This window comes from Drechmeria coniospora, chromosome 03 (assembly GCF_001625195.1).
Source record: "Drechmeria coniospora strain ARSEF 6962 chromosome 03, whole genome shotgun sequence".
In the NCBI taxonomy this organism is placed as follows: Eukaryota; Fungi; Ascomycota; class Sordariomycetes; order Hypocreales; family Ophiocordycipitaceae; genus Drechmeria; species Drechmeria coniospora.
Window position 1 is genome coordinate 4106294 of NC_054391.1, and position 21684 is coordinate 4127977.

The 21684-nt window shown below is 57.2% G+C and overlaps 6 protein-coding genes and 1 non-coding gene across 7 annotated transcripts; 3 read left to right on the forward strand and 4 right to left on the reverse strand.

Moving 5' to 3' along the window:
- Nucleotides 1–314: 314 nt before the first annotated feature.
- DCS_06817 (Prenylcysteine lyase) lies at nucleotides 315–2144 on the forward strand (the record flags this gene model as incomplete). The annotated part of the gene is made up of 3 exons (XM_040804104.1): nucleotides 315–417; nucleotides 500–1023; nucleotides 1077–2144. The coding sequence occupies 3 exons, from the start codon at nucleotides 315–317 to the stop codon at nucleotides 2142–2144; spliced, it is 1695 nt and encodes a 564-aa protein (XP_040654208.1).
- Nucleotides 2145–2771: 627 nt separating this feature from the next.
- On the forward strand, nucleotides 2772–5333 carry DCS_06818 (Vid27 family protein; the record flags this gene model as incomplete). Its single annotated transcript, XM_040804105.1, has 2 exons — nucleotides 2772–2790; nucleotides 2908–5333. The coding sequence occupies 2 exons, from the start codon at nucleotides 2772–2774 to the stop codon at nucleotides 5331–5333; spliced, it is 2445 nt and encodes an 814-aa protein (XP_040654209.1).
- A 461-nt stretch (nucleotides 5334–5794) lies between these two features.
- DCS_06819 (Alpha,alpha-trehalose-phosphate synthase) lies at nucleotides 5795–7428 on the reverse strand (the record flags this gene model as incomplete). The annotated part of the gene is made up of 2 exons (XM_040804106.1): nucleotides 5795–7047; nucleotides 7119–7428. The coding sequence occupies 2 exons, from the start codon at nucleotides 7426–7428 to the stop codon at nucleotides 5795–5797; spliced, it is 1563 nt and encodes a 520-aa protein (XP_040654210.1).
- A 2052-nt stretch (nucleotides 7429–9480) lies between these two features.
- On the forward strand, nucleotides 9481–12178 carry DCS_06820 (exosome complex exonuclease Rrp; the record flags this gene model as incomplete). Its single annotated transcript, XM_040804107.1, has 3 exons — nucleotides 9481–10518; nucleotides 10585–10775; nucleotides 10834–12178. 3 exons carry the CDS (start codon nucleotides 9481–9483, stop codon nucleotides 12176–12178), a joined length of 2574 nt encoding a protein of 857 aa, XP_040654211.1.
- Nucleotides 12179–14203: 2025 nt separating this feature from the next.
- On the reverse strand, nucleotides 14204–14959 carry DCS_06821 (ATP synthase protein 9; the record flags this gene model as incomplete). Its single annotated transcript, XM_040804108.1, has 2 exons — nucleotides 14204–14748; nucleotides 14848–14959. The coding sequence occupies 2 exons, from the start codon at nucleotides 14957–14959 to the stop codon at nucleotides 14204–14206; spliced, it is 657 nt and encodes a 218-aa protein (XP_040654212.1).
- Nucleotides 14960–17929: 2970 nt separating this feature from the next.
- DCS_06822 (uncharacterized protein) lies at nucleotides 17930–20337 on the reverse strand (the record flags this gene model as incomplete). The annotated part of the gene is made up of 4 exons (XM_040804109.1): nucleotides 17930–18871; nucleotides 19033–19851; nucleotides 19913–20063; nucleotides 20126–20337. The coding sequence occupies 4 exons, from the start codon at nucleotides 20335–20337 to the stop codon at nucleotides 17930–17932; spliced, it is 2124 nt and encodes a 707-aa protein (XP_040654213.1).
- Nucleotides 20338–21171: 834 nt separating this feature from the next.
- Nucleotides 21172–21263, reverse strand: DCS_t91. The gene has a single exon. It is a non-coding gene; the product is annotated as a tRNA-Ser (tRNA).
- Between the last annotated feature and the right edge of the window lie 421 nt (nucleotides 21264–21684).

A 21684-nucleotide genomic window follows, 5' to 3' on the forward strand; every position in this document is an offset into this window, starting at 1 on the left:
AACCTCCCATTTACAGTGACTATTTACCTGTTGTATGTGCGGAGTATGCACTCCGTACAGTACAGTTGGTTGTACTGTAAACCTGTATTGATAGTGCGTCATTGCATGTACTTGCAACAGGTACACAAGTACAATGTACATGTAAGTGAGACAGGGACATCACCCCTCGTCATCGTCCTGGTCCAGTCCACCTCCATGATTCACAATCAACAGATTCACAATAAGCCATCCGGTGTCCGGTGTGATTCTTCTTCTTCTTCAAGTCCTGCCTGTGGAGCAACCTCCCCGGGGAAACAGGCAACCACGACTCTACGATGCGCTTCTGGGTCAACGTTCTGCTTGCTCTGCCGGCCGCGGCTCCGGGCGTGTTTGCCAACCGTCAGGTAGACGGCGAGACCAAAAATGTCGCCATTATTGGTCAGTATTCTTCTCTCCCATTCTTCCGCGAATAGATCCCCCAAGCTGGCTGTTGATTTGATCTGACGAAATAATCATGCAGGAGCCGGAGCTGCTGGCGCCTCGGCAGCGTACCACCTACAACGGTACGCCGACGAGGAGGGCCTCGCCATCAACATTACCATTCTCGAAAGGTCGGGTCACATCGGCGGCCGTACCGTCACCGTCCCTGTCTTTGAGGATCCCGCTCTGCCTATCGAGCTGGGCGCCTCCATCTTCGTCACCGTCAACCACATTCTCTACAACGCGACAAAGGCCTTCGATCTGCCTCTCACCGAAATGTCCGCCTCCGCCTCCGGCGACATCACCGCCATCTGGGACGGTGACAGCTTCGTCTTTGAGTCAACCAAGGGCTCGAAGTGGTGGTGGGATGCTGGTAAGCTGTGGTGGCGGTATGGGCTGGCGCCGTACCGGGCTCTCAAGCTCGTCAAGAGCGTCGTCGATACCTTCCTGAAGCTCTACGACGAACCGAACTTTCCTTTTCGCTCTTTGACCCAGAGGGTGTTTGAGCTGGATCTTCACAAGGCTACAGCCGTGACGGGTAGCCAGTTTTTGGCCAAGCATGACGTGAGTGCACCCATGTCCTCCCACTCCGAATCGCGACTTACCAGGCCCGCCAGCTCAACGGCGAATTTGCTCGTGAAATCATCCAGGCAGCCACACGAGTCAACTACGCCTCCAACCTGGATTACATCCACGGCCTCGAGGCCATGGTTTCCTTTGCGACGGAGGGAGCCGTCGCCGTCGCCGGAGGAAACTGGCAGATCTTCGATGCCATGGTTCGCCGCAGTGGTGCTGCACTGCACCGAAACACGTCCGTCACGGGCATAACATTGGCAAAGGGGACCGCGCAGCTCGGTAAAGGTCGCAAGTACATCATCTCGGCGAGGGACTCGGCCCATCCCTCCGACAAGGATGGCAAGCCGCTGCCAACCGTCTTCGACAATGTCATCATCGCCTCTCCCTGGCAGTTCAGCAACATCGACGCAGCCGAGGGCATCATTAAACATGGCATCGACCCGGTTCCATACACGAAGCTGCATGTCACCCTCTTCACCTCACCCTTCAAGTTGCACGCCGAATACTTCAATCTAAAGCCGGGAGCCAAAGCGCCTAGCAACGTCTACACAACACTCGGCAAAGGGGAGGAGCCCAAGAGGGGTGCAGACGGCGTCGGCAAGATGGGCTTCTATTCCATCAGCACGCTGCGGTCTGTCGTGAACCCGAAGACGAAAAAGGTGGAGTTCGTCTACAAGATATTCTCTGCCGAAGCCGTCACCGCAGCATTCCTTTCCGACCTGCTAGGCACTCCGGTCCCGAACACGTTTGTCACATCCCTCACGGATGGTTCGTCCTCGACGGCCGTCCAGCCCATCTCGTGGTACCACCCGCACTGGTTCTTCTCCTACCCAGTCGAGCTGCCGCGCGTAACGTTCCAAGACCCCATCGTCGGCCAGGGTATATACTACACATCAGGCATCGAGAGCTTCATCTCGACGATGGAGACGAGCGCCTTGATGGGTATGAATGTTGCCCGTCTCATAGCCGACGATTTTGCCGGCTGTTCGCGACCTGGTGGAGCGCCGGAGCGAGGAGGCAAGAATTCCGAGGGAGACACTCAGGGGAACATGGACGGCGAGGCTGGCGCAAGTGCGGAGAATATTACTATTGATGTTGACGAGCTATAAACCATGAGCTACAAAAGCACGAAAACGTCTAGGAGAATTGGCAAGCGACATGTTTTTGTCCATCAAACGGTGGGTGGACATCCGGGCGATGGGAAAATGGGCCTCCTGAAAAATCTAAACAACGATATCTGTCTTCTCATCTCTTTGCCTTTGTCAAGCCACTCGCATTACAACAACCAATTACACTGCAATGAGGTTGTCTTGACAATATTAGCATGTAAACGACACGCCATTGCCTTGGATCGTGGCGCGACGTCGCACCGCCACAACTCAAACGTGGCGAATGCGCCACATGATTAGCGTACCCCTCGCTCGCCCCTCATCACGGTGCGGAGATTTGGCTTCGGCAGCGTGTTTTCTGTCTTCCATCACACCAAGCTGCTGCATTAATAGTTCCTGTGACGCATCATCGGGTCAGGCAGACGGGATGTTTCACCGCTCCATGTGTACTTCGTCATCACCGAGCCGTCGAATTTAACCTATTGCAAAATCATCGCTGCCCCCTCTACATCAGCGACGCTTTGCATGGTTTCCGCTTCCTTTGCCTCCGTTCTGCCCGCCTTTGTTGACATTCGTCTTTGAGACAGCGCGGGTGCCCTGCCCAAGCAACGGCACACGCGTGCCAGCATGTTCGTCCTGCGCAATGGTTCGTGAAGATATTCCCTACCCCTCTTTTATCTTCCCTTTCGCGAGCGGCGGCGGATTGTCGTCACAGCCCTCCCCCGGTTAACGTGGCATACAAACTAACAAAGGCCCCCCGCAGTCGGCAAGCTGATCTTCGGTTCAAGCATTCAGGAGTCCCTCGTCGACCTTCCCCAGGGCCAGCTGTATCTCGTCCGCCCGCTCTCCCCCAAGGGCTACTCGGAGCTCATCTTCCGAGATTCCGCCATCCGCATCCGCCGCACGAACCAAGATTTTCACTACCAGCTCGTCGTCCAGCGTGTCTTTGAGGAGGGCGAGGCCGAGCTTCTCACCGAGGAAGAAGGCGACGACGCCGAGATCGATGCCCTCGCTGCCGAGCGTGACGAAAAGACCTTTCTCCTCGACGAGGCCCTGCACTTCCGCGTCGAGATTCGGCAGGGCGGCGACAAGGTCCTGGCTTGGACCGACTTGAGCGGCGATACCGGCGACGTCTATGAGTTTGTGTGCGACCAGAAAGTCACCGAGGCCCAGGTCCAGCAGTTTGTCCGCGTCTCCCGAGAGTGCCAGTACGAGCGCAAGTACCGCAAGCCGCATACCACCGCTTCCGACGAGGACCTCGAGCAGTTCGAGTTCCGCGAGGAGGATCCCATCCCGCCCGCCAGCCCTCTTCACAGTCCGACTCTCACCCGCTCCATCAATTCCGTCGACGAAATGGCCGAGCATAGGGCTGGTGTGAGCACGTCCGCCCAGCGGTCCGACACGGCTCTCTTGTCCGTCCCGAAGCCAGCGAAGCCAGCCGTGGAATCGCAATCACAACGCCCGGTACGAGACACTCCTCCGAAGCCCATCGAGATTTACGCCGCCGTCACCGCCGAGCTGCATCTCTTTGACCCCCAGCCCGGTCATTTTGCCTTGGTCGACGACTCCGTCATTGCCACCGTGTCCGAGGTCGGCAAGTGGGAATACTGGCTGCAGATCGATGGCAAGGAGAAGTCTTGGCTAGGTACCCCAGTCGTCGCCGAGTTCAATCCCGTCTTCGACTTTGAGTATCTCTCGTTCGTCTTCAACCACTTCAGCGACGACGGCACCGCCCGATCATGGCTCCTGCGCTTCAAGGACCAGCCAACGCTGGAGAATTTCCAAGGCGCGGTCATGCAAGCCATCTGGGAGAGGCTCAACGAGACCAAGTGGGCCAAGATTCAAGAAAAGGAGCGCGAGTATGTTCTCGACTCCTTCGGAGACTTGAACATGGAGGATGCCCCGCCCGAGGAGGAGCAGGAGGAAGACGAGGAGGAGGTGGAGAGTGATGAGGAAGTGGAGGAGGGCATCCGTAGTGAGGAGTACGATTCGGACGACGACGAAGCGGCCGAGGACAAGAAGGAGGGCGAGGTCAACTCGCAGCTTGCTGTCGGCTACAAGCACGACCGCTCCTTCGTCGTTCGCGGATCCAAGATTGGCGTCTTTTCCCACACCTCCGACAACCGCCTCAAGTTCTCGACCAACATCTCCAAGGTCATGACGCCAAACGGCAAGCTCATGAGCCCCAAGAAGGTCATGCTCCACAGCGAGGACCGAGACCTCATCATCCAGAACAACATCGATCCGAACAAGCTATACCGGATGGATCTGGAGTACGGCAAGGTGGTGGATGAGTGGAACGTGCACGACGACATCCCCGTCGTCAACTTTGCGCCAGAAAACAAATTTGCCCAGATGACGTCAGAGCAGACCTTCCTGGGCGTTTCCCATAACGCTCTGTACCGCATCGACCCTCGTCTGTCGGGCAACAAGCTCGTCGATACCGACATGAAGCAGTACGCGTCCAAGAACGACTTCTCCGCCCTCGCGACGACGGAAAAGGGCTACATCGCCGTGGCGAGCAACAAGGGTGACATCCGTCTCTTCGATCGTCTCGGCATCCGAGCCAAGACCCAGCTGCCTGCACTGGGCGACCCGATCACGGGAATGGACGTTTCGGCCGACGGCCGGTGGATTCTCGGAACGACGAAGAACTACCTCTTGCTCGTCGACGCTCAGCAGCAGGGCGGCAAGAACGATGGCAAGCTCGGCTTCGAAAAGCCGTTTGCTGCCGACTCCAAACCTCACCCCCGCCGTCTCGCGCTCACGCCCGAGCATGTCGCGCAGTTCTACCACGAGATGGGCAAGCCCATCTCCTTCACGCCCGCCAAGTTCAATACCGGCGAGGGCACCGAGGAGACGAGCATCATCACCGCCACCGGGCCTTACATCATCGAGTGGAATCTGAAACGGATCCTGCGCGGCGTCAAGGGCGCCTACAAGATCAAGCGCTACGAGGAGGAGGTCAAGGCCGATGACTTCAAGTTTGGATCCGACAAGAACGTCATCGTCGCGCTTCCGAACGAGGTGAACATGGTGGCGAAGCAGAGCTTCCGGAAGCCGACGCGGGAGAGCATCATTGGAGACATCCGGCTCAGCGGTGGACGGAGAAGCTCGGCGAGGATTGGAAATCTGGACAGTGGACGGTACAAGCTCGGCAGAGATGATATTGTCAACTCGCCGTACTAGCTTGAGGGTAGGGATCTCTTTCGTCTTGTTGATACCACGTTTTGCAGTAGTGGAGTGTACGAGGCCGCCTAATAATGCACACTCTGCAAGTAATGGGCCGTTATCTCGGAGCGTCCGTCCATACCAAGTGATGATTGTGCTGCTGGTCCTCGCACAGGTTGCAGGAGGTCTCGCATGGCTCCTGTTGATGTCGAGAGAGGTTTTATATAGATTCCGCCGGATTCCCTTGCGCCGAGGGTTGCTTGCCTGTGTCGTGCTTCGTAGATTTACATAGACTTACATACAATGCCAAATGAACAGAGCATATTGTGATAGGATAATCAAACTCCCTGTCCGAAACACCTAGCCTCCATACTCCGGCCGGCCCATGACTGTGCAGAAAATGACGGTTCAAACCAAACGTCCCTGTATTCATGTATACAGCATACGTCAACTCCAATACGAAAAGGCAGTGAGTTGTTTTACTTGGCCGGCCCACGCCCGTCACTGTCTAGCTTTTTTTCCGCGTCCGGCTGCGCCTTCTGGCCGATACCGACGACGGCGCCGGAGACGTTGCGCAGCGTCTTGGGCTGTGTGCTCTCGACGCCCAGGCGGGTCATCTCGGCGACAAAGCTGGCGCCCCACCAGGCGCTGGTGTAACGGAAAACGTAGCGCTCGAGCTTCGTGTAGTTGGCGGCACGCTGCTCGGGACTCATGGTGACGGCGTCGTGGATGGCGTTGGCCAGCTCCTCAGTGTTCCAGGGGTTGACAACGAGGCTGCCGTTCAGGGACTGAGCGGCGCCGGTGAACTCGCTGAGAATCATGACGCCGTGGTTTTCGCGCTGGGTGGCGATGTACTCGTACGAGACGAGGTTCATGCCGTCGCGGGTGGAGGAGACGAGGCAGACGTCGGAGACGGCGTAGAGTGCGGTGAGCTCGTCGAAGGAAACCGACTGGTGAAGAAAGTGGATGGGCATGAACTCGATGGTGCCGAACTTGCCGTTGATGCGGCCGACGAGCTCGTTGACGACGGCGCGGAGGTTCTGGTACTCCTCGACGTCTTGGCGGGAGGGAACGGCGACCTGGGCGAGGACGATTTTGCCGATCCACTCGGGATGTTCGGTGAGGAAAACTTCGAGGGCGTGCAGCTTCTGGGGGACGCCCTTGATGTAGTCGAGGCGGTCGACGCCGACCATGAGCTTGACGCCCTCAAACTTTCGCCGGAGGGCGGCGATGCGCTCCTGGACCTTGGGCTTCTTGAGACCTTGGATGAAGTTGTCCGGGTCGATGCCGATGGGGAATGCGCCGACGGTGACGAACCGGTCGTTCCAGTCGACGCCGTTGGGTGTGGTGGAGCAGCCTAGGATGCGGGAGCAGCTGCTGAGGAAGTGCCTCGCATAGTCGTAGGTGTGAAAACCAATGAGGTCGCAATCGAGCAGGCCGGTGAGGAGCTGTTCCCGGACAGGCAGGATGCGGTAGATTTCGCTGCTGGGGAAGGGGGTGTGGAGAAAGAAGCCGATCTTGACGTGCTTCTTGGTGTCGGCAATCTCCTCGCGCAGCATTTGGGGGAGGAGCATGAGGTGGTAGTCGTGGACCCAGATGAGGTCGCCATCCTGGACATCCTTGACGACGGCCTTTGCGAAGAGTCGATTCACTTCCTGGTAGGCGGCCCAGGCCTGCTCGTCGAAGGTGATTTCGCCGGGGTGATAGTGGAAGAGGGGCCAGAGAATCGAGTCTGGTGGCAGGAGACGAGCATTAGCCCCGGTGTTCGCACGACGATACCGGATGGCGGGAGGGGGGGCTTACTTGAAAACCCGTTGTAATGCCTGTCGGCGAGCTCATCGTCGATGAAGACTGGGTGGGCGCCGTACTCTTCCCGGAGGCGCTTGGTCATGTCGTTGACCTCGCTGTCGGGGACCTCGAGGCCCGGCCAGCCGTACCACTGGAAGCTCGTCGTCTTGCCGAGGCCGCTGAGACCGGTGACGAGGCCGCCCGAGGACATGGAGAAGTTGTAGCCGCCATTGTCGTCGGGCTTGATGGTGATGGGAAGCCGGTTGGAGAGGAGAAGAAGGCGACCGGGAGCAGCGTGGCCTTGGTCGTCGCCGATACCAGGCATGGCAGCGGGAGTGGCGGTTAGGGGTATCGGCATCGGCGGTGTCGTTGTTCGAAGCTGAAGGAGCGGTTCATGGGAGAGACGAGGCAGGAGAAGTGATTGTGCATGTATGCGTACGTACCAACAATGGAGTCTGGAGATGGATACCTACCTGCCTTGGCTAGTATTCGCGAGACGAAGCGGTGCGGCAAACGTAGTTGTCGTACTCGACCGCTTCTGTCGTCCTCGCCACGCCTAGTAGCGAATAATTCGTAGGCGATTCATACCGAGACCCTGCCTACCTGCTGACTGTGCGGGTGGGGGGAGGGGGGCCTCCTTCAGGGCGCTAGCGGCAGCTAAGTTTAGGGCCTTCTCCGCCCCTATGACGAAGGAGGCCGCACTGTCATGGTGCCATCGTCCAAGGAAGCGATCTCCCGTTCGGAGGTGGAAATGGGGCGGCGGGGACAAAAGCTCTGCCGGTCTTGTCATTCTGGTCAGTATCGCGGCCCATACTGTGTTTTGAAGGGAGGTCACATCCGGAATCGATGAGGGAGAGTGAGGATTGGACAGGTGAAGGTGAGGTGAGAGGAAAGGGAAGAGGGGCACGGCCAGGCGGTAACACTGACCACCTACAAGTACATGTATTATTTCCCTCCAGCAGATTGAGACATAAGTACGGAATACTCCGTATATCTAATCACTACCTACTACGTGCTTGTAAGTCACATGAGGCAACAGAGTGCAATGCCTGGCGCGCCGTACTGGTATTGCCCCGTACATGTATTCGTTCGTGTGCAGGACTGGTCTGGTTGGCCACCTCCTTAACGAAGCTACCGAGTGACGATGCACGCAACGCGACAAGACAATACAGGTATGTACTTATGCTTGCTTACCTGCAAGCGGTGGACATATCGTTCTCTTTCATGCAAGTAGTAGAATTCGTGGAAAGCAAAGGAAGTCGATCTCATTCCTAGTTGGCATCCAGGTCGAATCACTGTGCTACGGATCCATGAACTGCACCTGGTACTTGGCGGAGTTGCTGTATGTAAGTACTTGGACTCCGCACAGTACAATTACGTGTACATGTAGGTAGTATAGATATAAAGCGACTAGCCGAAGATATCTGTCTTCCACGTCCTTGACGGAGTTTGCGCAGCACCACTACTGTACAACTACCACCATCGATCGCCACCGGAGCATGTCCACCGGAGCAACAGATTTGCCAACGACGGGGTGGAGCTACTGCAGTGGCGTACTGTAGGCTTAAGTACTAACACAGTACAAAAACGTATTCTATGCACATGCCATCTTTGTGCCTGAAAGACGCAACTCCGGTTTTCAACGGTTCCTAAGCCCAAGCATTGTTTATTGCTCTCCGCGGTTCTTAGGGGCATCGGAAAGACTCACGCTGATGCATCAAAATGCACTCATGACGAGGTCGAAAAATGTAGGGTTTGTTCTTGGAGGGCGGATGCGGAGTACAAATATACTAGCCAACGCAGTGGTACTTGTATTATTAGTAGGTATTCGTGCTGGAGCGCAGATGCTTGGGTGTCTCACGATACTACATGTACAACTACTTACTAGTACTTAATTGCAGTACATCTGTTGCTCTGGATTCACAGGCGAACTGCAACGGCCGCATGTCATGATTGTCATGATTAGTTCTCCCGAAAATGCAGGCAAACAGGTTCCACTGATTAATTATTTAAGTACTGTACTCCGTACGTGTACTTAGTTGTAAGTATGCCAGCGGCGGCCGCCCCCCCCTCTGTACATAGTAGAGGGCAAGTACCTATTAGTTACGGAGTACTCCGTACTAGTGGTCGAGTTGTACTGAAACAATACTGGCCAGACCCCTACGGAGCACACAGACTCGGTACCAGGTAATACGGAGTAGTACAGAGTACAAAGTACCTACCTACCATCGTCCTACGTCGTTATCGATATGTCCCGTCTAAATTGTTCGCCCAAATTTCTACAGGTGCTGGTCGTACCTTTCAGCCATCACGCGTTTGCATCAACAGTAAGCTGCACCTCCGCAAGTCGATCCTTGCTCTTTCGCAGTTCACTGCCATGGAGCCGCCACAAGACTTCAAGTCCCTGCAAGAGGATGTTCAAAAGTCCCTCGTCTCCACCATAAAGACGGTCAATCGCCTTGCCGCCGAGGACCTCTCCTTCCAGCGAACGGCCAATCCTGACGTCGCCGATGATCTCGATGACAAGGTTTCTCGTCTTCTCCAGCTCTCCACAAGCCTCATCCAGTCGGCCGCCAAGGCATGCGGTGTCAGGCCTCCCGCCATCGAAGATGTCGACGACATTGACATGAAGTGGCAGTCGGTTGTGGACGTCGTCGACTCTGTGTTGGAAAAAGCAGACACCGCCCTGGACGAGTACACCGGACTAGTGAAGCGAAAGGAGCCCAGCAGCGCCGAGTCGGTGAGTGGCCGAGAGTTCCGTCTGTCCGTTGAGGGGCTGCGTCCGAATTTAACCGTTGCTGCTCTCCAGGCGCCGAATCCGAAAAGGACCAAGTCGGTCAGCAAGGTGATTCGGAACGCCAACGTCACCAAGCCGCAGGCCGTCTTCGAGGTCAAGTCCGACAACTTTCCGACCGGCCCGTGGAAGCCGATCTTGACAGAAAAGCCTTGCGCGACGATACCACTGGACGAAAGTCTTGTCATGGTCGCAGGCGAGAACGGCGCTCTTCAGTATGCCTCCTCTGCCCTCCCTTCCCCCCGCCGCTGTCTCGTAGGAGCAACGCCGCTTACGAGTGTTCATCTGCACAGATACAAGCATCCGTACGAGACAGAAATTTCCGCCATGTCCTATCCTGATCGAGTTTTCCATGCGGCCCAGCCTACGCCCCCTCAGCCTGACGAGAAGACGTCGGCCACTTGGGTCGACACCTACGAAGGTGTCTTGGACATGCTCAAGGAACTCAAGAAGGCCAAGGAGATCGCCGTCGACCTGGAGCACCACGACTTCAGAACCTACAACGGCTTGGTGTGCTTGATGCAGATCAGTACGCGCGAAAAGGACTGGATCGTCGACACGCTGCGCCCCTGGCGCCACAAGCTCGAGATCCTCAACCAAGTCTTTGCAGATCCGAGCATCGTCAAGGCAAGTCCTTCGGCCCCAGGTTCCCCCTCACGCGCAAGACTCAGATTAACAGTTTCGTAGGTTTTCCACGGTGCCTACATGGACATGCTCTGGCTGCAGCGCGACCTCGGCCTCTACGTCAACGGCCTCTTTGATACCTTTTTCGCCTGTGATCTGCTCGCCTACCCTGGCAAGAGTCTCGCCTTCTTGCTCTCCAAGTTTGTCAATTTCGATGCCGACAAGCAGTATCAACTGGCCGATTGGAGAATACGGTCCGGCACCACTCCACCCTGTGCAACCTCTGCCGCCCGCTAACGTTTCTCTTGTCAGGCCGATCCCGCAAGAGATGCTGTATTACGCACGATCAGACACTCACTTCCTCCTCTATATCTATGACCATCTGCGCAACGAGCTCGTTGCTGTTTCTGACCGATCCAATCCGGAGACGGACTACATCACTCGAGCGTTGGATAGATCCAAGGAGTTGGCCCTCTCTCGGCACGAGCACCCCGAGTACGATGAGAGCACCGGTCAAGGCGCCCGCGGATGGTACAACTATCTGCTAAAGCAAGCCTACCTCGGCTTCGATGGTGAGCAGTTCGCCGTCTTTAGGGCCCTGTGGAAGTGGCGAGACGAACTGGCACGGCAGGAGGACGAGAGCCCCAACTTTGTGCTCCCGTCCAACAACATAATTAGCATTGTCCGGGTAAACCCGCCGGATATCAAGGCCCTCCACAGCATGCTTCCCTTGACCGCGCCGTTGGCACGCTCCCGCTTCAACGAGATATGGGACCTCGTGCGGGAAGCTAAATCTCGCGCCGGGCCTACGGCACTGCAGTTCTTTACATCCGCCGCCGCGCCGTCTGCCGAAACGGTCAAGCCCATCAAGCTCACCCAAATTCCGGAGCTTGGCGAGGAGGTCGTTATCCCCATCATGTCGCGGTCGCAACTCTTTGGTGACATGCCCCTCAGCACCATGTGGGAAGCCGAACAGGCAGTGGAGACGCGGGTAGACAATATCCCCTTTCCCTGGCAACGATTCACACAAGATGCCATGACGATGAAAGCGGGCGGACAACATGTCGACGTCGACCCGGTTGTAGCCGCCAAAGTGGTCAAGGCGCCGCCTCTGGCAGCAGGCAACAGTGCGATAAACGAGGACGACGAAGAGTTCACGTTGAAGAGGGGCAGGAAACGAAAGTCGGAGGACGTGGAGGAGACGATTTCGGAATCCGACACGAGCTCTTGCTCCGACACGAGTAGCGAGAGCGAGAGCGAAGAGGACGAAGGTCTCGAAGCGACGGAAGATGGGAACGGATCCAAGAACGCTACATCGGATCCTAAGCAACAGCGACGGCGTGAGCGGGAGGCGAAGAAAGCCCTCGTCAAGGATGCTCAGATGGCGATGCACAAGGAGAAGCAGCTCAAGAAGCGGAAGAAGATGGAGGAGCGCCAGCAGCAGCAGCAGCAGCAGCAGCAGGACGAGGAGGACGAGGAGGCGCCGTTTGATTACAGCAAGGCCAGTTCGGTGATGCACGCGAGGAAAGACGTCAGCCGTCCCGCCAAAGTGCAGAAACCGTTTGACCCGTACGCAAAAATTGGCGACAATCCGATGAAGGGTGCACGAAAAGCGCCACCAGTCAAGGGCGAGAGGAGCTCGACCTTCCGAAAGTAGGTGTTTTCGGGGTCATGGTGTATATATAATGTGAATATATGGCAGTATGTGAGCACTCTCGTGTTCTTGTTCAGATTCGTTGCCCATGACTGTTGCAATGTGTTGTCGTCAGGCCGTGACCTCGACGCTTTCTGACCATTACATATTGGCATTGTTCAACGCATTCCTAATTTCAAGCACAACCGTGCTGAGTTGACGAGATTATCCGCGACTTCAACCTGAATCATTTTTGTATTGTCAGATTCCGTGCCAGATTTACCATGAGAGGTTTCTTCGTGCATCGTCGCATCGCACCAGAACCCTGGCTGGCTTGTTTTTCGTTTCCGTGGCGTGTTGGTTTCTCACGCCTGAAGAATCAGCAGTCTACCACGGACGCATCGCCGAGAAGTAGGCGTGAAGATCCGCGTTCAAATCTGCGGCATCTGTCCACCACTCGACCGTTGTCACATCGAGCAACTTCTTGCTGGGTGCAAACCTCCCCTGCCGACGTTACATGCAACCGCTGGGGTTGCATGCAGGTCATGTGACTCCTGCATGTGCATGGGGGGGAAGGTGAGGGGGACTGTGCCTCCCATCGAGCCCTTTCCCCTCATTTCTTCGTTACTGCCTCTCTGTTGCAGTCAATGGACTTCGCATGGCATTGTATGGAAACAAGGCGATGGCTCCGTGACGGCAAAGCAGCGACGACTTCATCCAGCCGACTGAGGGTCGTTCCAGCTCCGGGTAAGCTTCCAATCAACCTCGGTTTCAGAGCCTGAAGGGCATTTGCTAACGGTTGGCTAAAGAACTCCTTTTCCTCGACGAGCGATTACCGGTGTTGCCTCCCTTTCCAGTTCGATCGAAATGCTGTTCCAGCAGTGACTTCATGGCCGGAGTCGTATCAGCTTCGCGCTCGACGAACGGAACTATGAATCCGCGGACCATTCGAACAGGTTCGAGTGCGTCAACGAGATGCCCTCGCTTCTGACCTACGAGATTTCAAGGGCGAGAGCTCCAGAAATTGCGGCTCCCCAATTCCCGAGCATACGTCCAACAAGGTGATGACGGGTCGATGACGCTTCGGACCAGTGAACGGATACCACAGGCAAACTCCTTGAAACAACGCTTCGAGCAAGCATAACCACTTGCTGCTGGCACCAGACCTGCTGAGCATCAAGTTTTCGGCGATGCTGCCATACAACAATCAGTTCGTCTTTCTTGGCTGAGGCTTCGAGTTTGTGGACATGTCATCCATTACATGTACTTGGGTGTGTAAGCACACCTTCATTACATGTACGCACCAACGAAGCCGAACACTATAACTACGTTTAGTGGTACGATTGCGAGTTCAAGTACGGAGTTCAATCCTCGGCAAGCTCCACCCAGGAACACGGCCGGACCATGTCACTTGAATCCCTCCTATCTCATCTGCTCTCACGGTGTGCAACTGATCCTCTCCGGTTCATGCTCACTAGTTCGGCCTATGGGCTTCCTGTGAAGCTTCTCGTCGCCCCACGGCCGCCAGAACTCATTTTTGCACCGTGTGGAGCAAGGATGAAATCCCACACCACACCGGGGCAAAATAAAAATGAGATGCCTTGAAATGCAGGCACCAGGGAGGGCTTGGTCATGTGTTTGTTCGGGCTACAAATCCAAGGCATCATCATCACTTGCTCCGTCAGTGGTTCCTGGTCCTCAGGACGGATAGAATGGACGACGACGGGTGGCTGGCGTCCTATCCGTCTCTGTCCAACGTTTTAGGAATGCCGGCTTCCAATTCACTCAGAGCGCGGGGCTCGTTGCTGCTCGACTCGGTCGGTAGCTCTCATTACGAACGCATCAAGAATTGTTTCAGGGTGAGCCAGAAAGGTTGGGAAACAAAGAAAATGATCTCGTCACTGCGAAGACCGAGATGATTGAGGCTTTTACTTTACACGTCCAGTCCCTGGGATCTTTGCCCGGGATGTACCCCAACTCTACGACGACCGTCCCCCCATAGGTCGGCGCCGCCCCCGAATTCTATACCGTCTATGATGCAGTCACCGCCTATCGCACATGCTGGCCATTGATGCTGCTGGCAAGCCGGCAAGGCTTCAGACAGAGCACCCCCTCAGCACCCCCATATATTAGAGCTCCATCCTTCGGCAAGAGCTTTCCCACATACGTGGGAATTGATTTAGGTCTGGGGTACAGCAGGTTAGCCTCGAGACGTCGCCATTCGACGGGGAGACCAGGTAGGGCGGCGTGTTGACGTACGAACTTGGCCATGAGGGCAACCATCAGGTCGAAGAGACCAATGGCCTCGACGAAAGCGAAACCCAGAATGGCATAGGAGAAGAGCTGGCCACGGAGGGCAGGGTTGCGGGCAACGGCGTGCAGGAGAGCGGCGAAGACGAGACCGATGCCGATACCGGCACCAGTCAGACCGATGGCAGCAGAGCCCATACCCAAGTTCTTGGAGACCTCAACCATGGCCTGGGCGATCTCGGAAGAGTAGGTGCGGCGCTGGACCTGGAAGGCATTTCGGGTCGTGGCCTGGAGCAGGGTAGCGGCCTGCTGGCGCTTGAGGGTCTGGAGAGGGCTGGCAGAGCCTTGAACGACGGGCGTCAGCCATCAAGTTGCTCGATTGGCCCTTGAACGGACCAGTTGCTCGCCGGAGCGACGTTGGAAAAAGTTTTCTCTTCGCTTACCGGTGATGGTGCGCTTGGAGGCAGCGGCGACGGGGGCTCGGATGGCAGGGCGAGCAGCCTTGGTGGCCATCTGGGAGGCCAGACGAGAGGCGAGGACACGGGTGGCGGCCATTGCAACGGTTGTGAGGGGAGTGGTACTGAAGGAGGGTGTTGACCTGAGGGTTGGGAGGCAAATTGAGGATGAAATGGAGTGTGGGAAGAGACGGAGAAGCTGTGGGAGGAAAAGGGAAGGGGAGGAGAGGAGAAACGAGAGAGGGTTCCACTTGGGGGGGGGGATAGGATGGGTCAGGGGGTTCGACTAGCAACTGCTGGGAGAATGAGGTCGACGGGGGGGGCCAGGCGCGCGAGATTTTCACGGCAACACGGATGGAGGGACAACTGGCCGGTGCGAATCTTGCCCGTCGCAGCCTCGCACGGGTTGGTAGCCTTTCGGGGGAAGTCGGGTGGGTTCACTGAAGGACTCGGTGGACCGTGACGGGGAGGGGGGGGGGGGGGGACAGAAGTCAAGGGAAGAAGCCACGGAGCAGAGTTGGTGTTTGCTGGCCTGAGGTGTCGAAGAGTTCGAGGACGAGGACGACGGCTGTCTGCTCGATGAAAGGCGAGGCGTTCGCCGCCATCGAAGCCTTTTGTTTGATGGCGATAAGACTGCGGCGGGTCGCCGACATGCGCATGCACGGCGGCAATTCAGACGACAACGGCACGGACACAAGACACGCAATTGCATTCGGACGATGCATCAATCCAATCGGCGGGCCAGCCTGCCTACAGCCATTCCTCGCCATCCGACGGCGAGGAAGGCAGGCGAGGACCGGGACGAAGACAAAGGGATTGGGGGTTTGACGGACTGTTGTTTGCAGTCACCTGGCGGCAGCAAGAAAAAAAAAATGGCGATATCGCATTGATAAGCTTTCGAGGCCGAAAAGGGCAATGGATGAGGCTCCGAGCCGGACCAGGGTTGGCGCCCCACCTTGGCGCCTCCGATGGACCACGACGACGGAAATGGCGCAGCGTTAGGCCTGCGACATGGCCGCGATCAGCGATGGGTGCAAGCCAGTGTAAGTACAAGAGTACTGCCTTGTGAGAGGTAAGTACTTGTGCTTGTACGGAGCACCTGCAGAGTAAGTACTCGAGCATGACCCTCACACACCACAACAGGTACTGACTTGCATGGACAGGCACGGAGTAGTGGTTGTATTTGGTGTACCTGTACTCCTACTCCGTACACGTACACTGGACAGCACTAGAATTCGTACACGTGGGTACCAATGCCACCACGACTCGGTGTGGAGACGAGTCAGCGAGCTCGGCTCCGGGCAACCTACCGCACACCAGGACGGACAAACGAGGAGGACCGGCACGAGAGGAGTCGTGCTATCGGCACAAGCTTGCACGGCCCTGGCGGAGAAGGAGACGGACCGGACGACAGGCGGTTCCGGCATGCATGCTGGGTTTCCAAAAGGTATAAGAAGTGACGATTACCCCGTGCAAGGGCCGTCGGTGTTTGCAACGACTCTGACGGACTGCCTCTGGCAGTCGCTGATGCAGCCATGGACGGGCACATGTGATGTGCCATAGCATCGCATCGCCGACGGATGTATCATCTCTTTCTGCTTTTTTGACAGGCGACAGTTTGACACTGCATGCACACCTGCGCGAGCAAACGAATCGCAGTGCGGCGTAGAGTTTCTGAGAGGGAATTCTTTTGCGCAGGACTTGCACGCACTGCACATGTTTCAGTACGGAGGACAACACAGTACACCAGCATGTGCCTACATGTAGGTGCGTGCAGTGCAGGCCTTAGGCTTGGGTTGCTGCGAGTACATGCAGATTGCTGCAGGGTCCGCCGGCACTCCGATGCACCAATGCTACCGCGCCTTTCGCACGAATGACGGATGCAGAAGGCATCGGCACGCGCCTGTTGGCTTCCTTTCGTAAGCCACGTAATCTGCCAACGGCTGGGTGGATCCTCGAAGCTGGATGCGAGCGTTTACGACGCCCGCATTAGCGCGCCCTGCCTGTCGCTTATTTTGTCGGTGCCTACGGAGTAGCCTCGTCTTGGTGGGAACTCGAACGTAAAAGTTTTCGCCGGCTGGGATGCAGGCAGTCCGAGTACGAGGACGAACAATCCACCATACTGACCACATACTTACAGTACTTACATAGTACTGTAGGCATCCGTACTAGTTGCAGGCATCACTGTAGCCTGAACTTACCGTGCAGGTAGCCTTGCCTGCCTGGGCTCTCCAGTAAGTACTGCACACATACTTGTACGCCTAAAATCCTCCGTACATGGAGTGCAAGTACAATCATAGCAGGGCACGGTTCAGTGTACTGTACATGTACAGCAAGTACGTGTACGGTACGGAGTACTGCACGGAGAACTGTACTTTCGAACGAAACGAACTGGACCAGGGTTCGGCCACTTTTTGCGACAGCTCAGGAAAGGCGACGAAAATTTGTCGGGTCCCTCCGCGCTGATGCGCAGACACCAGACAGGCTGTACTTATATTTGCATGCCGACGCTTGCTCGGTCCGCGGCGCGCGTGCTCTTGAAGCAAGCAGACGTACTGTAGAGGCAAGCGAAGCAAACAAACAAACAAGTATTCGACATGGGCAGAATTGGATTTTAAAATTATTAACCCAAGACGCGGGACTAACACGATAGGGACACCGCCCCCTAATCCACCCCAACAGGTCCGTACTTACAGCATTATGTACATACAGTACTGAGCTCATTGCCTGTTTAAGTCAAGGTATTACTACTCAGCCGGTCGAGCGAGAGCTTCGGCCGAACCGAACCGAGCCGATTGGCAGGCACTCCGTCCGCTCGGCTAGTGCCAGCATCCGCTGCCTCCCATGCTTAACCAGGAATCAATCGGCCAGTCAGAGCAGCTCTGGGCAGGAGCATCAACGAGCGTCATCGCGACCAAAGTGGTATCCATCATTCATTCGCTCATACGTCTCGCTCATGCGCGTGTAGTGTACATGTACATGGGCACGGTGCACTCGTACGGCGCACCTACACGCATCGCCCCAGCGCTGCTGCCCCTTTGGCAGATACGGATGCAGTCCGAAGATATGTCTACGTGGAACCGTATGCCTCGACGGCGCCCGTCCTTGCACCCTCCTCCCTCGCATCGTCCTCCTGGTGCCTCGTCGCGTCGTCCCCTTCGATGAAGCCGTCGGGATCGCACACCCTTTCCAGGTTGATGCGGTGCATGGCCACGAAGCGTCGCACCGCTTCCTTGTCGAGCCGCACCCGAGGTACTTGCCCGATCGGCACTTGCGACTCCTCTGCCTTGTAGCTGCTGCCGTTGCCGCCGCCGAAGCTGCTGCCAAAGCTGCTGCCGTTGCCGTTTTTGGTATTCTTGCTGCCGCAGTCATCGCTAGTGTTGTCGGCGTCTGCATCTCCCGCCTGTCCGGCCTCGGCGTTGCCATCGGCGCCGGGCCCGACGTGATACTCCAAGGAGCCCTCCCGGGCTGGCTTTCCCGGTCCCATGCCGGCGTCTTGGACGATACCCATCTCGCGCAGGACCGCGAGGCAGTCCTCCAACGAGATCCACGTCCCTTGACTGACGTCGACCACGTCGACCAACATCTCCCGCGCCCCCGCCTGCTGCTGCTGCTGCTGCTGCTGGTCTAGGTCCACGTTCAGCAGCCAGCGAGCGATTTCTCCGGACCAGTACCGCCTGTACCCTTTCTTGCCGAGATCGGATATGGGCTTCTCCGGTCCGCCCAAGACGCCCTCGCGCCGCGAAATCTCGTAGGATGCGCCCATGAGCAGGGCGCCGAGTCCCTTGCGCTGCCAGGGCGGAAACACGAGGATGCAGGCGAGGTTGTTGTTGTCCCACGACATCTTCTCCTTGGAAAAGAAGCCCGTGATCTGCGGCGGCCGTCGCGAGGGAGCGGTGCCGTCGGCCGCCGCCGGCGGTGGCGTGTAGACGAGCAGGAAGTAGTTGAAGCCGGTGACGTCGAAGAAGACCGACTTGTTGTCGAGGAAGAGCTTGGCGAACAGCGACAGGTTCTGGCAAAATAGCTGGCACATCCGACTCGGGTCAGCGACGAGGGAACGAGCAGACGACAAAGGAAGCGGAGGAAGCAGCTGGCGGGCCGGCGGCGTGGGAGGAGCCGCGAGGCGCGTGTGCCCCGATGCCGATGGGCTGTGGGGGAGGGGAATGGCCTTACCCCCTCTCGTTCGCCGTCGACCTCCCAGATGCTCCATTCCCCCTCGTCCTGCACCATTTCTTCGACGTAGCGGACGCCCCCGTCGCCGCGCCTCCGTTTGATACCGGCCGCCTTTCCGTCGTTGGCGACGAGAATCTTCCGCTTGCCCTTGGGGTGGAGGTAAATCTTCCTCCCCGGCACCCGTCCGTCGCGCTCGCACAGCCGGACGTGGCCCCTCCACGCGACGAGCTCCTTGGCGTACTTGAAGCACACGGGACAGACGTAGAGCCTTTCGAGCATCGGCTGCTGTTCGCGTTCCTTCTTCGACGATGACTTGCCGCCGTGGCCCCGGTCGCCGTCCTTGGTCGCGCCCGCGCCCGAGCGGGGGTTCGCCGACGTGTCGCCGAGGACTTCCTTGCCGTAGTAGCTCGGGTACCAAGTTCGGAAGCAGAGGTTCCCCAACACGACCTTATCGATGTTGCGGTCTGCCCTCGGCGGACCCCGCGTCGAGCCGGGCACCGTCGGCGGCTTCGGCGGCGGCACCGGCGTCACCACGGGAACGGGTGGCCTGTCGAGAGCCGGAGGCGGCGGCGGAGCGGATGGGCCATGAGGTCGCACGAGCGACGACTGCACCCGTCCGGGCAGGTGAGGCTGGGGGACGTGGTAGGTGATCTCGGGCGCCACGAGGTCGGACGGTCGGATGTTCTCCTTCATGTTCGTCCCCGTCGCCTGCCGCGGCAGCATCGGGGACGAGACCTTGGTCGCCATCGGCGGGAGGGGCACGGGCGTCTCGGGATGTCGCGAGTCCAACGAGATCTTGCGCGGGCGTCCGCGGCCTCGCTTCGCCGGCGGCGGTGGCGGAGGGATCGCCTGGCTTGTAGGTGCCGTTGGGGGGGATGACGACGGCGCTGCTGCTGGCGGTGCCGCTGCGGGTGGTGGTGGTGGTGGTGGTGATGGTGGTGATGGTGCTGCTGCTGCTGTTGCTGCTGCTGTCGAGAGCGCTGTGCGTCCTCGTGGTGCCGGCGGTGCCGGCGGTGCTGACGATGGTGTAGCTGACCAAGGAGTTGCTGACCTAGGTGCTGCTGCTTCTATCGTCCGCGTCGAGCGTGCTGACCGTGCTCGCATGGATGCTGATGGAGCTGGAGGAGCGGTGGGAGCTGCTGCGGCGGCCGTCAGAGGCAGCAGGGGTGGCAGTACAGGCGTCTGGCGCGTCACACGTCGCTGTACGCGTGCCTCGGACGGCGCTTCCGCCGCAGCTTCAGTGGGGTGTCTGCCCACTCGGTGGCCTGATGCTGCTGCTGCTGGATACTTCCTCTTCGGAGCCATTGCTGCTCCAAGTCCGAGCCGGGGACGAGGCGGCGACGATGTAGGAGCCGTCCGTGCTCCCGACACGGGCGGGCATGCGTGGTTCCCTCCTTCGGCCGCCCGGTGGTGAATGAATGGGCGAGGACGCCGTCGTGGGCGATGCAATCAATGGCAATCAACTATGGGGCTCGTATCCGTACCCTCGTACTCGTACTCCGGAAATCGTATTGCTATCGCCGCCGGATGGGCATGCCGGTCGGGTTCGCGGGAATACAAGCTTTCGCCGTGGCTGTGACGCAGGCAAGGCGACGATGGATCGATCGGAGCGAGTGTTGAAGCAAAGGGAGGGGGCGAGAGGCAGAGGCAGAGAGAGGAGTGGGTGAAAGAGTTGGAGATGGCAGCTTGGACGAAACCAGGGCTGGCATATGTCAAGATTCACCGTCACGTGCTCTTTCCATCTTCACTTTCGAGTTAAAACAGGCAGCTGGGCAGGTAGTCGAGCAAACGATTAGACAACCAGGCAAAGAAGTAGCAGGTCATGGCTTCCAGTCTTCTTCCTCTTTGAAATCATGTCAGAAGGGCTGGTCGCACAACATACCTGCTGATTTCGTGATGACTCAAGTGCTCACCATCTCCAGCAGGCAATCCCATCTGAACCCGCACGCTCCAGGAAGCGCAGACATAATAAGTACGCATAACGAACGCCAATTGCATACGTGCACCTCTGGTCATTCATTGAAAGATGAAATAAAAAAATTGCAGTGCAAGCAAGTCTCGCTCTCTCTCAGTCAATCGCTATTTTGGTATGAGAGGAACAAAACTCAAAAAGAAAATTTGAAGCCGGAAGGCAACCTTCGACAGAGACAGGATTCGAACCTGCGCGCGCGAACGCAACACATCACATCGGTGATTCGAGTGTGTCCCTTTAACCACTCAGGCACTCTGCCGTTGAACAGGCTTGATCCGCTTGTTGTTGAAAAAAGTCACGCTAATGCATACTATATCCCTACAGCGCCATTCTCACTCGCCTAACCACATTTGACTCACCCCAATTCACCAAGCATGCTGTAAATACGGAGCAATGAGGATGCATTAGAATATATGAATCACCATCTTCCTGTAACTACCACTTCGTTCGTGACTTGTGCATCGGCCATTATCGCGTTCCGTAGTCTCCAAAATTTATCCTACTTTTCATTTTGCATTTTCTCTCTTGTCCAGTTGTTCACCCTCAAGATTTATATCACAACGCCGGCATTCAGGGATTGCCGAGATCGCTACCCTACACCAGGGTGGGGATACTGGACGGTATCACCAACCACTTGCCGTTATTCCATCGTCTTCGAGGTCATATTTTGTCCTCTTTTC